The 25,063-nt window shown below is 37.4% G+C and overlaps 1 protein-coding gene across 2 annotated transcripts in view; it reads left to right on the top strand.

Annotated features, from left to right (window-relative positions):
• ENDOV (endonuclease V) overlaps positions 1-25,063 on the top strand; it is a 95,101-nt gene that overhangs the window by 25,494 nt on the left and 44,544 nt on the right. For both annotated transcript variants that reach the window (XM_069064110.1, XM_069064111.1), the window contains exon 6: positions 17,635-17,708. In XM_069064110.1, coding sequence (XP_068920211.1) covers positions 17,635-17,708 — 74 coding nt within the window. The remainder of the gene's footprint in view (positions 1-17,634; positions 17,709-25,063) is intronic.

The raw sequence follows: 25,063 nt of genomic DNA, 5'->3' as shown, positions 1-25,063 counted from the left end.
AATCTATAGTGATTTAGAGCATGTTTTCACATGACTATAGATAGCTTTAATTTCTTCCTCTGAAAACTGCCTGTTCATATCATTTGACCATTTATCAATTGGGGAATGACTTGTATTCTTGTAAATTTGACTCAGTTCTCTATATATTTTATAAATAAGGCTTTTATCAGAGACACTAGTTATAAAAATTCTTTCCCAAGTTTCAGCTTCCCTCCTAATCTTGGTTGCATTGCCTTTGTTTGCACAGAAACTTTTCAATTTAATGTAATCAGATTTGTCCATTTTGCATTTCATAATGTTCTGTATCTCTTGTTTGGTCATAAATTCCTCCATTCTTCATAAATATGACGGATAAACTATTCCTTGCTCCCCTAATGTGTTTGTAGTATCAGTCTTTATACCTAGATCATGTACTGTGGCCTCTGGTTCTGTCAACTAGAAGCTATGTAATAATGCAGCTTACCTGGTGCTGTGCTGGAGCTGGCTGGTGTATGCTGAGGTTGAGACCAGGTGGGGTTTTTCTGTGTTTCCCCAGGGTTACACTGAACTTTGTGGTATGATGTGTGGGGGAGGAGTGGTTTGGTCTCTGAAGGTCTCCTCCTCCCCTAGGTCTGTGCTAGAACACAGGTAGGCTTAACCACTGGTGTCTGCCGATTTCCCTGGCTGTACTAAGGCACACCTGGAGTCCTGGTGCTGGTGCTTGCTGGCTCCACCTTGCTGGGGCTCAGGATCTCCCTCTGGTCTGCTGAGGTGGGGCTTGATGGGACACCTCCTGTCCTGCACTCGTTTCCTTCAGCCACAGCAAGAGTGACCCTTCCCGTTGATCTCCCTAGCCTCCTGAGCTAAAAGACTGCTGTATCCCTTCTGCTGGTTCCACTATTCCAGGATTTTTCCTGGGGCAATATTCTTTGGGTTTTTTTCAAGGTCAACAAGGGGGGGATGAGAGCACTTACAGTTTACTCCACCATCTTGGCTCCCACAAGTTCAAGTCTCAGTCAAGGTTTTTAACATGAGTGTGTGGTGTGCCTGGTCAGCATAGTTGTACCAAGCATAGTACTAAGTACTAGGTATACAAAGAGAGTAAAAAATAGCCCTTGTCCTCATGATGCTTATATTCTAATTGGGGAGATAAACACGAACATAACTAGGTACATAAAGGATATATACAGAGTATATTGAAGATAATGTTAGGGAGAAAAGCATTCTTAGCTGAGGGAAGCAGGAAAGGCCAACAGAAGGTGAGATTTGAGACAAGTCTTGAAAAAAAACAGAGAAACTAAGAGGCTGAGGTGAGTAGGGAGAAAATTCCAGGGGTGAAGATACCCAGTACATTAGCAAGGAGATAAGAGATGGAGTATTATGTTTTAGGAACAGCAAATAGAACAGTGTGTCTGGATCTTAGAGTATATGGAAAGTAATAAAACACAAGAGTACTGGAAATTTAGGAGCATATCACATTGTGAAGGGCTTTAAATACCAGAGGTCTTTATAGTTGATGTTGTAGGTAATAGCAAGCCACTGGAGTTTATTGAGTTTATATATGTGTGGGTAACTTGGTCAGACCTTTTCTTTAGAAAATGGAGGATGGCTTGGAATGAGAAATAAAGCAAGAAGACCAGTTAGAAGATTAATGAAATAATCCAGGTAAGAGGTCATGAAGGCCTGAATCTGAGTATTGGCTGTGTGAGTTGAGAGAAAGGGATGTGTACAGGAAATGTTATGCAGGTAGAAACAATAAGCTTTGGCAAGTGAGGATTGTTGGGTTAGTGAGAGTGAGAAATTGAGGATGACATGAAGGTCCAGAGCCTGGGAGACTGGGAGGATGTTGAATAATTTGGGAATTATCCTCATAGAAATAATAATTGAACCTATGAGATCACCAAGTGAGAGAAAAAAAATAGGACAGTCAAGTAAATGTACTTGATGAACTTAGTAGATCAATTTCTCAATGAGTTCAACTGAGAATAGGACATGAGATCTAGAACCATAGCTAGTGGGGATGGCCAGATCAGTTTTTAGGAGGGTTTTGAGGATGGCAGTGACACGAGCACGTCCATAGTCATCAGGGAAGGAGTCAGTAGTAGGGAGAGACTGAAGATGAGAGAGTAGAATTACAGTGGAGGCAGTTTTCTGGAGAAGACACGAGGGGGTTGGATCAAGTATACATGTAGAGGGGTTTTGCCTTGACCCTGGAGAAGGGCCATCTCTTCATCTGAGACAGACATCTCAAATGGAAGAGATAGAGGGGAAAGGTGAGGAATGGAGTTCTCTGTGAATGGCCTCAATTTGTGAATGACCTCAATTTTTAAATAAAGTATGTGTTGAGGTTCTTATCAGTGAAGATGGGGGAGAGGGAGTGTTGTATGGGAGGCTCAAAGAGAGGTATGAGAAGTTTTGGAAAAGCTGCTGTGGAAAGTAAGACATGATATCTATTAGAAAGGAGTAGAAAGGCTGTTTTGCTGCAGTGAAGATACAGTTAAAATTAGATACTATAAATTTGTAGTGGATCCAGATAGCTTAGTTTCATGATTTTCTCCAGGTCTGTTCAGCAGCATATGAATAGCAGTTAGGGGAATAATCCAGGGTTGGAGCTTGGCAAGATATAACCAGGGCAAATAGTACAAGCAGATAGGATTTAAGAGTAGAGGATAGTGCAGAATTGAACTGGGTTTACTAAAGAGGTCAAGATAGAGAAGGGAGAGACTGTAGTCAGTATAGGGGTGAAGGCCTGTGAACGAATGGAGGGGTAGAAGTAATGGAGGTCACAGTGAGGATGAAGAACTAGGCTAGAGGTTGTAAGGCATGGGGAAAGATGGAATGATAAGATTATGATCAGATAAAGGAATTTTGAAATTAATATATTTTAGAGTAGAACATTTGTGGTTGGTAGCAAGATCAAGGGGTATTTGTGAAATCCCCTAATAGCCCTTGAGGGCAGGATTTGTAGTGTGAGCCATGAAGTGAATTTATTGAGTAAGGAAAGATAACATCCTGGGAATTTAGGGTTAATGACCCCCAGGATCCTCTGGATTGACTGATAAATTTGGATTGTATGAACCTCAAAGGAGGAGTGATTTCATAGTGGTAGAGTAATAATAAATATTCCTTCCTGTATCTCATTCCATCTTTTGCACAAGAGTAGTATGAAATATTTTATCAAATGCTTTGCTAAAATTTAAGTGAATTGTATCTAAAACATTTCCTTGAGCTACCAATGTAGTAACCTTGTCAAAAAAAGGAAACAAAGATTAACCTGGAATAACTTGTTTATGGTGAAGCCAAGAACACCATTTCTTTTCTAGATACTAAAAAAATTTCCTTAATAATGCAAGTTAAAATTTATTTTTTAATTTAAATTTATATACGATCCATTTATTAGTTAAGTGCAAATTTACCAATAAATAGAATCTCAGCTTCCCCAGCAAAGCTGGGGAATGGCAACCTTTTTTATAGTTTTTAGTGAAGTGCAGAACAAAGAACAGGACTTTATAGATGGGGAACAAGTTATGATTGGTCAGAAATTGGAAATGAGATGTTAGCAACCACCTTCTCTTTTCCTCCAGTGACTAAGAAATGTTCCTTGTTTGAGTCCACCTGCAAGGTTAGAGATAGTGGACCAGACTTCATCCTTCAAGGGTAGCAGATTTCCTTGACAGAAGAATAGAAGAGTCATTAAAAAGAGAACTGGATTCTCAAACAGGACTTATTACAGGACAGATGAATTTCTAAAGTAAATTCGGAGACAAATCATGATTTAGGCAGTTACAGGACAAAATTAATTAACTACAAATAGGATCAGTTAAAAAATACGCAGAATTATTCTGATTATTTCAGTTATCTCTTCTTGAATTTTCTCAAGAATCAAAATCAGCTTGCTGGAGTATAACTTTTAGATTCTTTTCTTCACTTTTAGAAAAATTGGGATAACATTTGCCCTTCTCCAGTCTGTTGTACCTTGAATGCTCTTTCAAAATTTTACTGATGAGGTCTTAGCACTCACATCCGCCAGCTCTTTCAGTACTACCCAGGTACATATGGACCAAGTGACTTGAATCAAGGGCAGTTTGGGTGCTTTCTTACTGTCTCCTTATTATCTTCTGTTTCAGTTGTCATTTTTGTTCTTTCATTTCCAATACAAAGCTCATTTTCCTTGGCAGAAAAAAATCCAGAAGCAAAACAGTAATTGAGCAGTTTTTCTTTCTCTCTGTTGTCAATTATTTTTGTCTCATTTATCTCAGTCAGGAGTACTTTGCCTTCTTTAATCCTCCTCTTTTTCCAAATATAGATATAATCTGTCGGACCATTAGATTAATTGTCTAAACTAATTAATCCATTCTAAACTCCTTGATGTCAGGGACTCTTTTGCCTCTTTTTGTTTCCCCAGTACTTAGCAAAGTACCTGGAACATAATAGGTACCTAATAAATGTTTATTCATTTATTGATTGTTATGCCTAAAAATAATCATTTTTGTTGTCTCTTCCTTTACTCACAAGCCTTGGCTCATTCTGAACTTTAGCATGTACAATACTTTTTACAGAACTGTGTTACACTTTTATATTCAGCTTTTGTTATATACCCTTTCTTCTATCATTGTTATACATCTTTTTAAAAATCTAAGTTGGTGGTTGTGCATCCACATTAATCTCTTCAATTCCAACTTTTCCTCCTCACTAAAATAGTTTTCCCTTTGTATCTTTAAAACATCATTCATGAGAGTTTCCCATTTTTCCTGGCCTAACTTTCTAAATATCATTTTAGTTCATGGAATCCTTCCTGTCCTTCCTCTGAAAAGTGTGAAATCTGATATCCCCAAATCTAGGGTACATGTCAGACTATACCCAAATTTTTCAGACTGTGGGAGAGAGTACTCTATCTATCCTTTTTCCCCTCAAATGTCTTATCTTTTCTACCTTGGCAATTATTTCTTCTCCATTAGAGAAAATCAGTGTCAAGATCATTGAAGTCTCCTTTCACTATTATTATCATGTCCCTCAGGCTTATGATCCATTTCCTGAGCTTTTTATCTGTTTCCTTGCTCTATCCAGGTGCTCTGTAATATGTGGCAAGAACAAAATCATTTCTGGTTTCCTTTTTTTTTTAATTTCTTCACTCATATGCTTCTACTTCTGGTTCCTAGATGCACTCACTGTATAATAAGAATACAATGCTACCCCCTATCTCTTGCTCTTTTAATTTCACCTGTTTCTTTTGAATAAAGTATACTCCTCTAGAGCCACATTCCAGTCATGTGTTTCACCTCACTAAGTCTCAGTAATTTCTATGAAATAAAATTTGTCTCCTTGTATTTGGACTTTTATTTCCTTTTGCATGATGCCTAACCTTTGAGAATTTGTATATAAATATTTGCGACCATAGCTTTTAACTACTGTTTCCTTTCTTGTATTCTATTTCCTGTGAGCTTCTGGTTGTTTCACTTCTATTCTTCATCCTTTGTTGTATCTACTCTTTATGGTGTTCTGTAGTAATTTTCTCCTTCACTTACCCATTTCGTTTTAAAACTCTTGTGATTAGATTTATAAAACCACAGACAACTATATCCCTACCAGCCCTTCTGATGTGCACTTCATTCCTGGCCAGGAGTCTGTCACTCCTGTAGTTTAAGCCATGCCCAGAAATTAAATACCCTTCTCAGACACCTTCATCTTGGTTAATTGTTCATTTCCCACATTGAATTTTCTCTTCTACTTCACTTGTTTTTAGTGGGCAACAATGAGCAAAACACAACCTGCTCCCTAAGACTTCATAATCTTTGGTAATAATTTCTTAATTCCTTATGGCACTATCATCTGTGCCCACATGAATCACCATAAGTAGAGTATAGTCACTTATTTTGACAGGACTTTGGAAGTTCTGTGTTATGTTTTGGCTACGTGCCTGTGAAAGACAACAGACATTTCTCTCTTGTTAATCAGGTTGACAAATAGCTGTCTGATAAAGGGGTTGCTAACTATTACTACACTTCTTTTAAACCTCACTGGATGATTTCTCAGCTGGTGTTTCTTTGGCTCCATTTTTGCCATTCTTTGAAGGACAGATGGTGACTTCCATTAAAACTTACAACTCCCTCTTCTTCAGGAAGATCCTCAAATTTGCTTTTTAGCTCAGAGTGTACAGTTGTCTTTTTTCCTTCCCTTCCTCCTCTGTATGACATTCTTCTACTCCCTAATTCTTTTGACAAGAATAATTTCCCTTTTGCCAATTAAGAGCCTTCAGGTGTTTTTCAGGAGGACTTCATTGTTCCTGATAACTTGGAATGTAGAGGGGCATTCCTCAAGTCCTTCCCTTACTCTTCTAGAAGAAAAACCAACCTACCTTTGCTTGGCTATTGCAAAAATATAAGTATCTTACATTCAAGCAAGTCAGAAAAATTGACTGCTCTTGATATTGAGATTCTCAACCTCGTTTTTTTTGACCCACTTGTGGGTGATTACACTTTATCCCCTAAGTACTTCCTTAATACTTTTCAGACCTTTTATTATATCTTAACAGCTTGAAAGCTGTATCCAGCTTTCTTTTGTTGGTCTCAACTAGAACTTTTAATTACAACGAATTTCCTTTCTTCTCACTCACCTTTTATTTGTTTCACCCATTTGGTTTACTTACCACTTCACCAATTTGTTTTATTTACCTTACTTGCCTTGCCTTGACAATCACCTTCTCTTTTTCCTCTTCTTTGAGTGCTTCTCATTAGGTCCTTACTCCTTAATCTTCTTCCCTTGGACTGAACTTTTCTTCTTAAGTTCAGCATCAGCTTCAATTCTGTAATTTATTTCTTCAAATTTTCCCATATTCAGTCTTTGGTCTTCAGAAATCTAGATTGCAATAATCATCTTCATGATTTACTTCTTATTATTTAGCTTAAGTTCTTACATCTCCTGAAGCCTTCTCTCATAGAAGTCAGAAGTAAAATCTAGACCTGGATAATTGTTCTTCTATTTTTCCTCCATATTCTGAAATTTCTCTTCCCCAAATTCAGTCACTGACTTTCTTAACAAGTTCAGACCCCTCCAGATTTATCTTCACAATTTTATTCTCCATATTTGGCTCATATATTTTCTGTCCTCCCAAAACTTTCTCAAGCAGAGGCCAGAAGTAGAATTTCTACATAAATATGTATTTCTTTTTTTTTCTTCTTGGAGGGGTAAGGTAGGGCAATTTGGGTTAAGTGACTTGCCCAAGGTCACACGGCTAGTTTTGTGTTAAGTGTCTGAGACCGGATTTGAACTCAGGTCCTTATGACTTCAGGGCCGGTGCTCTATTCACTGCACCACCTAGCTGCCCCAAATACGTATTTCTTACTATGCATTATGATTAGGTCTATAAAACTAGTCCATTTGACTAATTTCTGTGAATGTTCAAATTGGGAGTTTATTTTATTCAGACAGGCCATATTCAATGTAATATGAAAGAGAAAGAGACCATTAAGTACCTCCTGTGTGCTAAGCGCTAGGAGACATATGCAAAGTTTCAGTTGATAAATTTATTCTATGGAGTTTACAATCTGAAGTGAGAGAAGACTCCAATGTGTGATATTATATGGTATTATGTGATAATTGCCTTAGAAAGGTGTGAGCACCTTGTGAGATCCAGAGATGAAGATTTTGACAGTGGAGATGAGGAGAGACTTCATGAAAGAATTAGCATTTAAGTTGATCTTTTAGATGTTTTTCCCTTTCTCTTCTCTCAGACCTTACTTGGCTTTAGCTCTCCTCAGCTTCTGGAGTTCAAATGCATTTGCTTCAAATTATTTTTTAAAAATTATTATTTATTTTTAACATTCTTTTTAAATTTTGAGTTCCAAATTCTTTTCTTCCTTGCCCCCACTGAGAGTACAAGCAAAATGATATCAGTTTTACATTACACTGATATCAGTGAAATCATGCAAAACATTTCCATATTGACCATATTTGCTAAAAGATAAAGTGAGAAAACTGTACTTCAGTTTGCATTCAGAGTTCATCAGTTCTCTCTCTGGAAGTGGATATCATTTTTTTTTTTTTGTAATGAGTCTCTTGGAATTATCTTGAATCATCGTATGGATCAGAATAGCCAAGTCTTTCACAGTTGGTCATCATTACAACATTGCTGTTACTGTGCACAATAATCTCCTGGTTCTTCTCATTTCACTTTGCATCAGTTCATATAGGTCTTGCCATGTTTTTTCTATATACTCTCCCCCCTTCCCAGTCATTTTCTTTTATAGCACAATAGTACTCCATAATAATCATATGCCATAAGTTGTTCAGCCATTCCCCAAGTGATGAGCATCTCTTCAGTGTCCAATTCTTCGTCATCACAAAAAGAGCTGCTACAAATATTTTTGTACATATAGGTCCTTTACCTTTTCCTCTGATCTCTTTGGGATACAGTTTTATAACCCTTTGAGCACAGTTCCAAATTGTTCTCCAGAATGGTTGAACCAGTTCACAACTCCATGAACAGTTTGTTCATGTATCTATTTTCTCTTATCCTTTTCAACATTTGTCATTTCTGATAGGTGTGAAGTGGTACCTCAAAGTTGTTTTGATTTGCATTTCTCTAGTCAATAGTGATTTAGAGCATTTTTTCATATGATAATAGATAGCTTTGATTTCTTCTGAAACCTGCCTATTCATGTCCTTCTGGCCATTTATCAATTAGGGAATGGCTTTTATTTTTATAAATTTGAATTGGAACACTAATGCATAGTTGGTAGAGTTGTGACTGATCCAACCATTCTGTAGGGCAATTTGAAACTATGCCCAGAGGGCTATAAACATGTGCATACCCTTTGACCCAGCAATACCACTCCTAGGGCTGTATCTCAAAGACATCATACAAGTGGGAGGAGGACTAGTATATACAAAAATATTTATAGCAGCTCTTTTTGTGGTGGCAAATATACTCAATATATATTTGAGAAATGAGGCCTTTATCAGAGAAATTTCCCATAAACTTATACTTCATTCTCTGTGGTACCATTTAGCATAAAGTAGTTTCCCTGATTATTGCTTTTAATTGGGTCTATTTCTGCTTTTGCTTTGTCTGAGATCATGATTGCTACCCCTACTTTTTTACTTCAGCTGAAGCATATTAGGTTCTGCTTGAGTTTTTTTTTTTTTAACCCGGTGTGTTTCTGTTTCAAGTGTGTCTCATATACAATATATGGTTGGATTCTGGTTTCTAATCCATTCTGCTGCCTGCTTCTGTTTTATGGGTTAACTCATCCAATTCACATTCACAGTGATGATTACTAACTATAATCCCTCAATCCTATTTTCTTCTTTTTCTCCCCCCCTCCCTGTTTTTATCCTGTGCTTCCTCAAAAGTCTGTTTTGTTTCTAACCACTGCCAACCTTAATCCATGTTAGCTTTTTTTCCCCCACCTCTCCTTTTCTCTTATCCCCATCCTTTCCTGTTACCCTGTTGGGTAAAGTATATTTCTACACCCAGCTGAGTATGTATAAATGTTCTTCCCTCTTTGAACAATTCTGATGAGTGACGTTCAAGTACTGCCTGCCACTTCCCACCCCAATTTTCCCTTTCACTATAAAAGCTCTTCCTTGTGATGGATAATTTTTATTACATTAAATTAAAAAGTTTTTGTGCAAACAAAGCCAATGTAATCAAGATTAGGAGGGAAGTGGGAAATTGGGGAAGAATTTTTTTAACCAGTGTCTCTGATAAAGGTCTCATTTCTAAAATATACAGAGAATTGAGTCAAATCTATAAGAATACAAGTCATTCCCCAATTGATAATGGTCAAAGGATATGAACAGGCAGTTTTTAGAGGAAGAAATTAAAGATATCTATAAGCATATGAAAAAATGCCCTAAATCACTATTGATTAGAGAAATGCAAATCAAAACAACACTGAGGTACCACATCTCACCTGTCAGATTGGCTAAAATGACAAAACAGGAAAATGACAAATGCTGGAGAGGATGTGCAAAAATTGGAATACTAATGCATTGCTGGTGGAGTTGTGAACTGATTTAACCACTCTGGAGAACAATCTGGAACTATGCCCAAAGGACTATAAATAATTTCATACCCTTTGACCCAGCAATACCACTTCTAGGGCTCTATCTCAAAGAGATCATAGAAGTGGGAGGAAGACCTATATGTAAAAAAATATTTATAGCAGCTCTTTTTGTGGTGGCAAAGAATTGGAAATCAAGGGGATGCCCATCAATTGGGGAATGGCTAAACGAGTTGTGGTATATGAATGTAATGGAATACTATTGTGCTATAAGAAATGAGGAGCAGATGGACTTCATAATAATCTGGAGAGACTTTTATCAACTGATGCTGAATGAGGGGAACAGAACCAGGAGAACATTGTATACAATTACAGACACATCTTATCAGTGATGACTGACTTTGATAGACTGTGCTCCTCTCAGCAGTGCAAGGCTATAAGAGAACTCCAAAAGACTCATGATGGAAAGGGCTATCCACATCCAGAGAAAGAATTAGTGTATCTGAATGCAGATTGAAGAAAACTACTTGCTCTCTCTTTTGTGTTTTGTTTTGTTCTTTCTCATTGTTCATTTCATTGGTTATAATCCTTTTTTACAACTTGACTAATGCTTAACGTGAAGGTATTTGTAGAACCTATATTGGATTGCATGCTGCCATGGGGGAAGGAGAGAGGAGAAAGAGGGGGAGAAAATTTGGAACTCTAAAGCTTATAGAATGTTGCAAATTAAAAGTAAATAAATAATTTTTTTTAAAAGGCTCTTTCTTGTGTACTTCTTTTATGTGAGAACATTTTCCCCATTCTACTTCTCCCTTCCCCCTTCTCCCAGTGCATACTTATTTCTCACTTCCTGTTTTTTTAGATCATTCCAACATGATCCACTTAGACTAATGCTTATGTCTATGTAGGTTCCTTCTAACTGTCCTTATTATGATAAAATTATTAGGAATTACCTGTATCATCTTCCCATATTGGAATGTAAACAGTTTAATTACATTGAATCCCTTATAATTACTCTTTCATATTTACCTTTTTCATTCTCTTTAGTCTTGTGTTTGAATATCAGATTTTCCATTCAGCTTTGATCTTTTGATGAGGAATACTTCAAAGTTCTCAATTTCATCAGATTTCCATTTCCCCCTCTAAAGATTACAGTCAGTTTTGTTGGGTAGGTTATTTTTTGGTTGTAATCCTAGCTCCTTTGCCTTCTGGAATATTATATTCCAGGCTTTCCACTCCTTTAACATGAATTCCGCTAAATCTTGCCTGACCGTAGCTCCATGATATTTGAATCATTTCTTTTTGGCTGCTTGCAATATTTTTTTGTTGTTGTTGTTGATCAGGCAGTTCTGGAATTTGGCTAAAATGTTTCTGGGAGTTTTCATTTTGGGATGTCTTTCAGGAGGTGATCAGTAGATTCTTTAAATTTCTATTTTACTCTTTGCTTCTAAAATATTGGGGCAATTTTCCTTCATAATTTCTTGAAATATGATACCTAGGCTCTTTTTTAGATCATGTCTTCCAGGTAGTCCAGTAATTCTTAAATTATTTCTCCTCAATCTATTTTCCAGGTCAGTTGTTTTTCCAATGAGATATTACACATTTTCTTCTGGTTTTTTTTTTCATTCTATTTTACTTTGCTTGATTGTTTCTTGATGTCTTGTGAAATTATTAGCTTCCACTTGCCCATTTTTAATTTTTAAGGAATTATTTTCTTCTTTGAGTTTTTGTATCTTTTTTTTCTACTTGGCCTGTTATGCTTTTTAAGAAGTTTGTTTCCTCAGTGAATTTTTGTTCCTCTCTTGCCATTAGGCCAATTCTATTTTTTTTAAGTGTTATTTTCTTCAGAGTGTTGTAATGGTAGGGGAATTTGGAGATCTTCCTTACCCCTTAATGGGCCTCACATGGAGCCCAATAAGAGAAGCATGCTCAGGGGAGGCTTGTTGTTCAGAAAGGCCCATACCTTTTGTTAATTTGTAATTAGACAGTGGGTCATGGAGGTTGTGGTGTCCTCTGACCCTGAAGAAGTGTATATATACACCCTGAAGTGAGGTTTTGCTTTGGGCTCACTTATGGGAAGAGTTGTGTGGTTGGCCAGATGAGACTCTGGGTAGCCATTGAGCCCTCTGACTTTGAAAACCAAGATGTTGGTGCTTCTCTCTCTAGTAACTAACTATGTAATGGTCAGACAGCTAGAAGCCCTGTTTATTGGTCTGTTGAATTGTGTTATTTTCTCTGTATGTTTGTCTGCTTGTAATTTCTGTTTGTATTTTCTCTGAAGTTCAGAGTGCTGACTTTTTCTCCTGAATGAAGTAAATGATATATATGTTGATTAAAGTAAGATTCTTAACCCTTTTTGAGTTGCTTTTCTTTAGAACAGCAGATCAAAGAACTTGTGCTAGCAGCCATTCTGGATATGTTAGGGTACTTGCCATTACAGGTGTGTGTGTATATGAATGCATATATGTGCTTCTTTTTATCAAGCTGTTAATTCTATTTTCATTATTTTGTTGTATCATTCTCATTCCTTTTTCCAGTTTTTCCTCTACCACTCTTATCTCTTTCTCTAACTCTTCTGATCGGCACAGGAGTTTTGACCTGCTCTGTTTCTGACCTGGGCCAGTTCACCCCTCCTTAGGCAACCTGGTGATTCCCCATTCCCAGAAGTTCACCATATGGATGCTGAACTTAGTGCAGACACTCTATTGACATAGCACACAGCAGCCCAGAACTCCTGGGCTCAAGCGATCCTCCAGTCTCAGTCTCCCCAGTAGCTAGGACTACAGGTGTGTGCCATCACGCCCGTCTTCTTTAACTCTTCTAGGAATTCTTGTTGGGCTTGGATCCAAATGGCATTTTTCTTTGAGGCTTTGGTTGTAGCTGTTTTCACATAGTTACCTTCTTCTGAGTTTGTGTCTTTGTCTTCTCTGCCACTGCAGTAGGGGTTTTTTTTTTTTGGTCTTTATTAATTTGTTTGTTTACTTTTAGTTTACAAGATTTAGTTCCACAATTCCTTGAGTTTCAATTTTTTTCCCCCTCAGTCCCCTCCTCCCCACCCCCCACCATGGCGGCATACAGTCAAGTATAGGATCTGTAAATACTTTCACATTAGACATTAGGTTATAAAGAAGGATTGTATTGGATGAAATGAACAATGGGAAAGAGGAAACAAAACCCAACAAGAAAAAGGAGAGCAGGTAGTTTACTAAAATCTGCATTAAAACTCTGTTCTTTCTAGTTTTTTCTCTTAATGTAGACATCTCTCTCCATCATGAGTCTTTTGGAGTTGACTTATAACCCTGCATTGCTGAGAAGAGTCCAGTCTATCAAAGTTGGTCATCACACATACATTGTGTCTATAATTATATACAAATTTCTCCTGGTTCTGTTCTTCTCACTCAGCATCAGTTCGTATAAGCCTCTCCAGGTAAATATGAAGTCCATCTGCTCCTCATTTCTTATAGCACAATAGTATTCCATTACATTCATATACCACAACTTGTTTAGCCATTCCCCAATTGATGGGCATCCCCTTGATTTCCAATTTCTTTGCCACCACAAAAAGAGCTGCTATAAATATTTTTTTACATATAGGTCTTCCTCCCACTTCTATGATCTCTTTGAGATAGAGCCCTAGAAGTGGTATTGCTGGGTCAAAGGGTATGAAATTATTTATAGTCCTTTGGGCATAGTTCCAGATTGTTCTCCAGAGTGGTTAAATCAGTTCACAACTCCACCAGCAATGTATTAGTATTCCAATTTTTGCACATCCTCTCCAGCATTTGTCATTTTCCTGTTTTGTCATCTTAGCCAATCTGACAGGTGAGATGTGGTACCTCAGAGTTGTTTTGATTTGCATTTCTCTAATCAATAGCGATTTAGGGCATTTTTTCATATGCTTATAGATATCTTTAATTTCTTCCTCTGAAAACTGCCTGTTCATATCCTTTGACCATTATCAATTGGGGAATGACTTGTATTCTTACAGATTTGACTCAGTTTATTTTATTGACTCTGTATATTTTAGAAATGAGGGCTTTATCAGAGACACTGGTTAAAAAAATTCTTCCCCAATTTCCCACTTCCCTCTTAATCTTGGTTACATTGGCTTTGTTTATACAGAATCTTTTCACTTTAGTGTAATCAAAATTATTCATTTTGCATTTTATAATGCTCTCTAATTCTTGTTTGGTCATAAAGTCTTCCCCTCTCCCTAAATCTGACAGGTGAAATATTCCTTGCTTTCCCAGATTGCTTACAGTATCAGCCTTTATGTCTAGATCATGCACCCATTTAGACTTGATTTTGGTATATGTTGTTAGATAATGGTCTATGCCCAGTTTCTGCCATACTATATTCCAGTTTTCCCAGCAGTTTTGTCAAATAGTGAGTTCTTATCCCCAAAACTGGGGTCTTTGGCTTTGTCAAACAGTAGATTACTATAGTCATTGACTGCTGAGTCTCGTATACACAATCTATTACATTGATCCACTACTCTATTCCTCAGCCAGTACCAAGTAGTTTTGATGACTGCTGCTTTATAATACAGATTAAAATCTAGTATGGCTAGGCCACCTTCCCTAGCATTTCTTTTCATTAATTCCCTTGATATTCTGGACCTTTTATTCTTCCAAATGAATTTTGTTACTATTTTTTCTAGCTCTATAAAAGTAATTTTTTGGTAGATTGATTGGTATGGCTCTAAATATGTAATTTAATTTAGGTAAAATTGTCATTTTTATTTTATTAGCTCAACCCAGCCATGAGCAATTGATGTTTTTCCATTTAGTTAGATCTGACTTTATTTGTGTGAAAAGTGTTTTGTAGTTGTGTTCATATTGGTCCTGGGTTTGTTTTGGCAGGCAGATTCCAAATATTTTATAATGTCACTGTAGTAATTTTTAATGGTGAAGTTTGTTGTTGGGTTATTTTGGGTTTTTTTTGCTTATTTTATAGTCTTTTTCTTGACTTTGAATTTTATATTAAAGTTGGGCTCTGCCCACCTGGGGGTAAGGAGGTGCTGTCCCGAGCTTTAAGCTTTTCCGTGATGCTGTTTTTGGTGCTTTCAAGGTGGTATGATCTGGGGACAAGTCATTGCTGTCCTGGTCTACTCTGGTCTTTACCCAGGAAGGGCCTCTGATCCCCTGCAACCGAAAGTGCTAGCTCTCCTCTTGGCCTTGGAACTTGGACCAGGTGCCCTGCTTTTCTGTAGCCACAATTGCTGCTGCTTCTCTCTGCCCTGTGACTGCAGCTAGGTTCCCTGCTCCCTTACGACCAGCCACAAGTGTTCCTTTCTGGTCTTAAACCAGGACCCAGTACTTTGTATGGGCAATAGAACTGCTGATTGGTGCCAGCTGTACTCAGGGCTAGCAAAGGGTCTGCTGTAGTATCTTTCTGACTAGTTGTTCAACCCCCTTACTATCTCTGGGCTGAGAGCTCTTGAAGCTGCTACTACTACCATTATGGTCACCTCCACTGCCTGCTGGTATCAAAGACCTCTTATGTCAACCTCCTCGTTGTCTTAGACTGGAAAAATATCTCCAAAATTTTAATTGAGGAGTTATTTTAAAGTTCTTTGGAGGTGAATGTTGGAGGAGACCACCTGCGTTCCTGCCTATACTCCCACATGTTCTTCACTACCATTTCAGTTGGGTTGGATGGGTTGGAATTTAAACAAGGAAGGTGAAAGGAGGGCATTTTAGGTATGGAGAATAACATGACCAAAGACATGGAGGCATGAGAGCTTAAGGCATGTTCAAGAGACAGTCCACTTTGGCTTGGAGTATCAAGAATGTAGAGGCATGTAGTGTGTATACTGTAGAGTTAGGACTAGATTGTGAAAGGCCTCTCAGCAAAGGATATCACCTCCTGCTTAACTGAAAACATTGAGGGCATCCATTGTAAATTCCTTCTCCTCTGTCTCCAAATCTGTCCTTCAAATTATCTCAGCCTTTTAACTGTACCTCTGAATCCAATCTTTCTCTCCTATAGCCCATCCTCCATATAGCTGCCAGTTTGATATTCCTTTTTTAAAAAAACAAGGATTTATTTTTTTCTCCCTCCCATTTCCTCTCACCCCCATTGAAAAAGAAACAATAATTTGTAATATGTACAGTCAAGCAAAACAGATTCCTGAATTGGCCATGTCCAGAAATGGATGTCTGATTCTTCATTTTGAGTTCATCATCTCTGTGTCAGTCAGTGGGTAACATGCTTTATCACTGGTCCTTTCAAATAGTGGTTGGTCAATGTTTTAAGTTGCTCAGTGTTTCAAGATTGTCAAATCAGTATTTAGTATAGGTCTGACTGTGTTACTGTTCTGCTTAGGAAGCTTTAGTAGTTCCCCACTGATTTTAGGTTAAAATACAAATTTCTTAACTTGACGTCTGGCTACAGATCTTTCCTAGTTGATTATATATCACTTCTCTTCCCATACTCTATACTCTACCAAACTAGACTCCTTGTTCCTTTTGTGTAACATTCCATCTTCCATCTCTGTGCCTTTGCAGATGCCTATAATATTCTCTCTTCTCACTTCTACTTCTTTGAATGCCTCTTTTCAAGACTTGGCTCAAGTAGCATCTTGTGTGTGTGTGTGTGTGTGTGTGCTTTTTTGGAGGGGGGAAGGTAGGGCAATTAGGGTTAAGTGACTTGCCCAAGGTCACACAGCTAATAAGTGTTAAGTGTCTGAAGTTGGGTTTGAACTCAGGTCCTCCTGACTCCAGGGGCGGTGCTCTATTCGCTGTGCCACCTAGCTGCTCCCTCTAATAGCATCTCTTTCAACAGAACTTTGCTGATTCCCCAAATTGTTAGTCTCCCTTTGCACTGGTTCTCCTCCACACCTGGAATGCTCTCCCTCATCACTTTCACCTCTTAGCTTCCCTTGCTTCTTTCCAGTCTGAGTTCAGATGTTAGCTTCTGCAAAACTTTCCTAGAATTGAACCCCTTACCTCCTGACCCCCCCTAGCTGATGGAGCCTTTTCCTCTAAGGTTTACCTTCTGCCTACACTGCATGTATATCATATGTGCCTACACACACACACACACACACACACACACACACACATATAAGTGTCCGAGACCGCATTTGAACTCAGGTCCTCCTGACTCTATTCACTGCACCACATATCTGCTCCCAACAACAACATTCTTTACAAGGGTGAATTTAAGGATATCTTTAAGATGCTTGATTTCAAAAGCATGAACAAAAATATTGCTAACTTTATATTTTCAGAAGCTATGAGTACTACGTGTTTACACATAAGTATGTAATGTCTGTGAAAAATAAAAAATCATTTTGTCTATTGACTCTTCCTTGTTTTTTACCTCAGCTTAGTAGTCAGCACCTGAAGATGAGCCCTCTTAGAGTATTCATTGAATGAATGGATAATGGATGAATAAATGAATGTTGGGGAAAACTAAGTTTTTCTAGCTCATCTAGTAACACATCATACTATATTGTCTTACTTTACACATCATACACATACTGTCTTACTTTACTTAATCATCATCAAACATAAAATGAGTCAACATGATAATCTTTTATTCTTGTGTATCAGGGTTAGGGAAAGACCTGCCCTAGGAAAGAATTCAGAATTTCAGCTAGTTCCACCTCTTCTTTACTCTTCTTCAATTTAACTATGTATTGCAGGCAGACATGCGATCCCGAGAATATATCCGGAGGACTATTGAGCTTGCCAACTCACAAGAAGCAGGGCAAGAGAGGTAGGTATACGATATGAATGGGAATATATGCCTAGATCCCTCCTACTCCTCTCCCCACAAAGGGAAATGGCTGTGCTTGTCATGTTATGTGGTTAAAGAGCCAGCCAGGCTCTTTAGTGCCCATAAAGTAATATTTTTATAGGTTTGCTTTGCCCCACTTTTCTCCATGGAAAGCTGAGGTTCAGCGTGAGTAGTACAAGAGGGAGACTAGACCAATAGCATGGGATTTAGAATGGGCCATGCAACAACAGATTACCTAGCTCCATTGTGAGAATGCAAATGTTACTGTAGTTGCCAAGGAGAGAGTGAGCAACTTAGTAGACCTCCACAGTGGCAGTCAGGCCCACTGAATTCATAGGCCTATGAAGGGACCTTAATGGTTATCTGGTCCAGCTCCTTCATTTTACAGGTGAGGAAATTGAGACTTGGAAAGGTTAAGTGACTTGTCCTAGCGCATACAGGTAGTATGTGATAGAGATTGGAGAAGTGGATAAAGTCCTTTAACTCAAATTCAGTGCTCTTTTCACAATGCCATAATGCCTCCTTCCATTGCTAACACTTCCACCAACCTGATATGTGACTTTGTATAAGACAAAAAAAACAGAATTTCTCAGATCAGAAGCTTGTCTAGTCTGTCCCCCTGTCTTTAAGAAGACTAAACCCTCTTTCTCTTCTCTGTGTAAAGATTGCTAGGCAAAGGAGATTTACTCATTTCCCTACATAATTTAGTCCAAAGTCCTGCTACCTCCTATCTTGCATTTAATTTTCTCTGCTAAATAATTCCTAAGACAGGTATTTTCAGGTCCTGAAAAGAACAGAAATTTTAAGTTAAAATGATTGCATTTTATAGTTCTAGGTGCCAGACATAATACTTATAAAAGTAAGACTTAACCCTTTGGGACATTGAGTATCTTCAGAGAAGAGAAGAGGGTTGTGTCCAAATGACTGTGATAAAATCGTTGCTGTGGTTGGATGAGATGATGATAATGGACAAGAGAGAAGGCTGAACTTCTCACCTCTTATTTTTCTCCTGATTTTTCTGTTCCTGACAAGGAGAATAAATCTTTAGGTTTGAAAGGACAGAGCAAAAATGACTAATAGAGAGTTGAAACCAAAGGTAAGATGGAAAATAGTAAGAGAACACCTAGTTGCTCCTTGATGAGTTCATTTTACAAGACAAACTATCCCAAAGAGCTGAAACAACTGGCAGCTGTGATTGCTAAGCCAGTGAGCCTACCCATGAGCAACTGGTATTTTTCCACTTCCATTTAAATCTAACTTTAGTTGTGTGAAAAGTGTTTTGTAATTTTGTTCATATAGTTGCTGGATTTGTCTTTGCAGGTAGATTCTCAAATATTTTATATTGTCTGCAGTTATTTTAAATGGAATTTCTCTTTGTATCTTTTTGCAGGCTGGTCCTTGTTGGTAATATATATGAATGATGATGATTTATGTAGGTTTACTTTATATCCTGCAACTTTACTGAAGTTCATTATTTCAAGTAATTTTTTTTTTGGTTGATTCTCTAAGATCCTCTAAGTATACTGTCATAGTATCAGCAAAGCTTTGTTTCCTCATTGCCTATTCTAATTCCTTTAGTTTCTTTTTCTTCTCTTACTGCTATAGCTAACATTTCTAGTACAATATTGAATAATAGTGCTGATAATAGGCATACTTGCTTCACCCTTGATCTCACTAGTAAGGCTTCTAGCTTATTCCCATTATAGATAATGCTTGCTGATGGTTTTAGATAGATAGCACTTATCATTTTAAGGAAAGCTCCATTTATTCCTATGCTCTCTAGCGTTTTTTATAGGAGTGGGTGCTGTATTTTGTCAAAAGCTTTTTCTGCATCTATTGAGATAATCATATGATTTTATTATGATCAGTTATGCTGATAGTTTCTCTAATATTAAACCAGCCCCCCAATTCCTGATATAAATCCTACCTGGTCAAAGTGATATATTTCTACAATCTCTTTACTAGTATTTTATTTAAATTTTTTTGCATCAATATTCATTAAGGAAATTGGTCTATAGTTTTCTTTCTCTATTTTAGCTCTTCCTGGTTTAGATATCAGCACCTTGCTTGTGTGTTATAAAAAGAATATGATAGGATTCCTTCACCTATTCTTCCAAATAGTGTATAGAGTATTGGAATAAATTGTTCTTTAAATGTTTGGTAGAATTTACTTGTGAACCCATCTGGCCCTGGGTTTTTTTTAGGGAGTTCATTGATGGCTTGTTCGATTTCTTTTTCTAAGATGGAATTATTTAAGTATTCTATTTCCTCTTCTGTTAACCTGGACAATGTCTATTTTTGTAAATATTCATCTATTTTGCTTTAGATTGTCAGATATATTGGCATATAATTGAGCAAAATAATTCCTTAATTTCTTCTTCATTGGTGGTGAATTCACCCTTTTCATTTTTGATACTGGTAATTTGGCTTTCTTTTCTTTTTAATAAAATTAACCATTGGTTTATCTATCTTAATGGTTTTTTTCCCCCTGTAAAATCAGCTCCTAGTTTTATTTATTACCGTGATAGTTTTATTATTCCTTTCAGTTTTATTAATCTTTCCTTTGATTTTTAGGATTACCAATTTGGTGTTTAATTGAGGATTTTTAATTTTCTAAGTTTTTTTTAGTTACATGCCCAATTCATTGATGTGCGCTTTCTTTGGCTTCATCCCACAAACTTTAGCATGTTGTCCATTGTTATCATTCCCTTTAATGAAATTATTGGTTGTTTCTGTGATTTGTTTTTTTAGCCCCTCATTTTTTTTTTTAAGCAATTGGGGTTAAGTAACTTGCTCAAGGTTACATGGCCAGTTATTTCTGGGTGTGGTGGTAAGTATCTGAGCCCGGATTTGATCCCCAGGTCATCCCGACACTGGAGCCAGTGCTCTTGCTTGCTGAGCCACCTGGCCGCCCCTAAGCAACTGGGGTTAAGTAACTTGCTCAAGGTTACACGGTCAGGTGTTTTAGCCCCTCATTCTTTAGGATTGAATTATTTAATTTCCACTTAATTTTAAATCTATCTTTCCAATGCACTTTATCGAAGGTAATTTTTATTGCATTATGATCTGAAAAGGAAGCATTTAATTTTTCTGCCTTCCTACATTTGATTGTGAGGTTTTTACGCCATAATACATGGTCAGCTTTTGTGTAGATATGATGTGCCACCAAGAAAAATGTATATTCTTTTCTCTCCGTTCAGTTTTCTCCAGAGGTCTATTCTATCTAACTTTTCTAACATTCTCTTCACTTCCTTAACTTCTTTCATGTTTATTTTGTGGTTAGATTTATCTAGTTCTGAGAGGGAAAAGTTGAGGTCTCCCACTAATATAGTTTTACTGTCTCTTTACTCCTGTAATTCACTTACCTAATTCTTTAAGAATTTGGATACTATACCACTTGGTGCATATGTTTAGTATTGATATTACTTCATTGTCTATTGTACCTTTTACAAGATATGGTTTCTTTCCTTACCTCTTTTCATTAGATTTATTTTTGCTTTTGCTTTGTCTGAGGTCATAATTGCTACCCCTGCTATTTTTATTTCATCTGAAGCATAATAGATTTTGCTCCAGCATCTTAACCTTTACTTTGTGTGTGTCCCTCTGCTTCAAGTATGTTTCTTACAAAATATATATATATATATATATTGTAGGATTCTGGTTTTTTATCTACTCTGCTATTCACTTCCATTTTATGGGTGAGTTTACCCATTCACATTCACAGTTATGATTACTCACTGTGTATTTTCCTCCATCCTATTTTTCTTCCTGTTTATCCTTCTTTCTCTTTTTTCACCCTTTCCCTCCTTACCTGTGTTTTGCTTCTGACCACTGCTTCCTTCAGTCTTCCCTCCCTTCTGTCAGTCTTCCCCCTTTCTTAACTCCCTCCCCTCCTACTTCCCTATAGGGTAAGATAGATTTCTATACCCAACTGGTTGTGTATGTTACTACCTCTTTAAGCCAATTCTGATGAGAATAATGTTCAAATGATGCCCACTGCACCACCACTCCCATTCCCCTCCACTGGAATAGATCTTTTGTGCCTCTTCCTGTGAGATAATTTACCCCATTCTACTTCTTCCTTCCTTCTGCTCCCAATGCAGTCCTCTTTCTCCCTCCATAACTTTTTGGAGAAGGGAAATATATCATCCTGTCAAAGTCACCTTATACTTGCATCCTCTATGTATACCCCTTCTAACTACTATAAATAGTGATACTGCTCTTAAGAGTTACAAGTATCATCTTCCCTCCCATGTAGGGAAGTAAACAGTTTAGTTTTATTGAATCCCTTATGTTTTCTCTTTCCTTTTTACCTTTTTATGCTTTTCTTGAGTCTTGTATTTGAAGATCAAATTTTTTATTCAGCTATGGTCCTTTCCTCAGGAATGCTTGAAACTCTTCTATCTCATTAAATTTTCATTTTTTTATCCTGAAGAATTATGCTCAGTTTCACTGGGTTATAATTTTTGGTTATTAACCTAGCCCCTTTGCCTTCTGGAATGTCATATCCCATGCCCTCTGATCCTTTAATGTAGAAGCTGCTAAATCCTGTGTCATTTTGACTGTGCCTCCATGATATATACTTTTTTTCCCCTTTCTGGCTGCTAGCAATATTTTTTTTCTTGACCTGGGAGTTCTGGAATTTGACTCTTATGTTCCTTGGAGTTTTCATTTTGGGATCTCTTTTAGGAGGTGAATGGTAGATTTTTTTCAATGCTTATTTTAACCTCTGGTTCTAGGATATCAGGGCAGTTTTCTTTGGTATTTGTTGTTGTTTTAGTCATTTTTCAGTCATATCCAACTCTTCATGACCCTAGCAGAACTAACAGCAATTTGCTAACTAATTTACTAATTATTTTACTATGACTAACTACTAACTAGGGCAGCTAGGTGGTACCGTGAATAAAGCACTGGGTTTGCAGTCAGGAAGATCTGAGTTCAAATCCAGCCTCAGACACTTACTAGCTATGTGACCCTGGGCAAATCACTTAACCCCGTTTGTCTCAATTTCTCATCTGTAAAATGGGTACACACTGGAAGAGGAAATGGCAAATCACTCTAGTATCTTTGCCAAGAAAATCCTGGTTATGTAGAATTGGACGTGACTGAAGAACAACTAGAATTAGTAATTTTACTAATTACTAACAGATTTACTAACAGAAAGTTTCAGAGGCAGATTTCAGTCCCATGTAAGAAAAAGTTTCCTAGCAATTATAATCAAAACAGTAGAATGAACTGCTTCAAAAAGTAGTGGTGTGGCAACATGAGCAAGCAAAGCAAGCAGGGCAATCCAACTTTGAACTCCTTTTTTGGGGGACAAAAAGGATCAAAGCATGGAACAGGAGGAAGACAGTAAAGTCAGAACTCTTGCACCAAAAACTTCAAAGGAAAATATGAATTGGTTACAGGCCATAGAGGAGCTTAAGAAGGATTTTGAAAACCAAATAAGAGAAGTGGAGGAAAAATTGTGAAGAGAAATGAGAATCATGCAAGAAAATCATGAAAAGAGAGTCAACAACCTGACTGAAGAAAATAACACCTTGACTAGATCAAATGGCAAAAGAGGCTGAAAAAGGCAATGAGGAGAAGAATGCCTTAAAAAGCCAAATTTGCCAGATGGAAAAAGAATCTCAAAAGCTCACTGAAGAGAATAACTCCTTCAGAACTAGATTGGAGCAAATGGAAGCTAGTGACTTTATGAGAAATCAAGATACTATTAATCAGATCCAAACAAATGAAAAAATAGAAGGCAATGTGAAATATCTCATTGGAAAAATCACCGACCTGGAAAATAGATTCAGGAGAGAGAATCTAAAAATTATTGGACTACCTGAAAGCCATGATCAAAAAGAGAACCTAGAAATCATCCTTCAAGAAATTCTCAAGGAAAATTGCCCTGATGTTTTAGAACCAGAGGGAAAAATAGAGGTTGAAAGAATCTATTGCTCACCTCCTGAAAAAGATCCCAAAAAGAAAACTCTTAGGAATATTATAGCCAGGTTTCGGAGTTCCCAGATCAAAGAGAAAATATCACAAGCAGCCAGGAAGAAACAATTTGAATACTGTGGAAACACAATCAGGATAACACAGGATCTGGCAGCTTCTACACTGAGGGATCAAAGGGCTTGGAATATGATATTCTGGAGGTCAAAGAAGCTGGGATTAAAACCAAGAATCACCCATCAACACTGAGTATCATGTTTCATGGGGAAATATGGTCATTCAATGGAATAGAGGACTTTCAAGTATTCATGATGAAAAAACCAGAGTTAAATAGAAAATTTGACATTTAGATATAAGAAGTAAGAGAAGCATGAGAAAGTAAACAGGGAAAAGACATCATAAGGAACTTATCAAAGTTGAACTATTTACATTCCTATCCTACATGGAAAAACGATAATTGTAACTTATGAAACTTTTCTCGGTATGAGAATAGTTGAAGGTAATACAAATGTGTGTGTGTGTACATACATATATATGTCTATATAGGAGGGTATATGGGTTTATGAATATATATGTGAGCGTGTTTATATATGTGTACAGGTATACATAGACAGAGGGCACAGGACCAATTGAATAGGAAGCAATGACACTTAAAAGGTGAAATTGAGAGGTGAGAGAGGAATATAATGAGAGGAGATGGGGAGATGAGATTCAGAATGGGGTAAATTGTCCCATATAGAAGAGGCAAGGGAAAACTGTTACAATGGAGGGGAAGAACAGAAAGGCAAAAGGGAATGAATCAACCTTACTCATTGAATTTGGCTTAGAGAGGGAATGACATACACACTTAATAGGGTATCTCACCCTACAGGAGAGTAGGAGGGAAGGGGATGAGAGGGGGGATGATGGAGGGGAGGGCAGGTTGTGGGGGAGGGAAGTTGGAAGCACATGCTTTTGAAAAGGGACAGGGTCAAAGCAGAGAATAGAATAAGTGGGAGGCGGCATAGGATGGGGGGAAATATAGTCAGTTGTTCACAATATATCCACTATGGAAATGTTTTGCATAGCTACACATGTACAACCTATCTTGAATTGCTTAACTTCCAAGTAAGGGTGGGTGACAAGGGAGGAAGCGAAAGAATCTGGAATTCAAAGTTTTAAAATCAAATGTTTAAAAATATACATATTAATTTTTTTTTACATGCAACTGGGAAATAAGATATACAGGCACCGGGGCATAGAGATCCATCTTGCCCTACTTGAAAGTCGGAGGGGAAATGGGGGAGGATATGGGAGAGAGCAGATTTGAGGGAGGAGTTATTCAGTAGGATCACTGTTTTGGGGTGGTGGGTAGAGGAAAGATGGGGAGAAAATTTTAACTCAAAATCTTG

The sequence above is a fragment of the Petaurus breviceps genome, unplaced genomic scaffold (assembly GCF_028583685.1).
Source record: "Petaurus breviceps papuanus isolate PSGF00001 unplaced genomic scaffold, PetGlider_PUasm1.0 90617, whole genome shotgun sequence".
NCBI classification, from domain to species: Eukaryota; Metazoa; Chordata; class Mammalia; order Diprotodontia; family Petauridae; genus Petaurus; species Petaurus breviceps.
The sequence above is the reverse complement of the archived record's forward strand: the minus strand, read 5'-3'. Positions and strand labels throughout refer to the sequence as shown.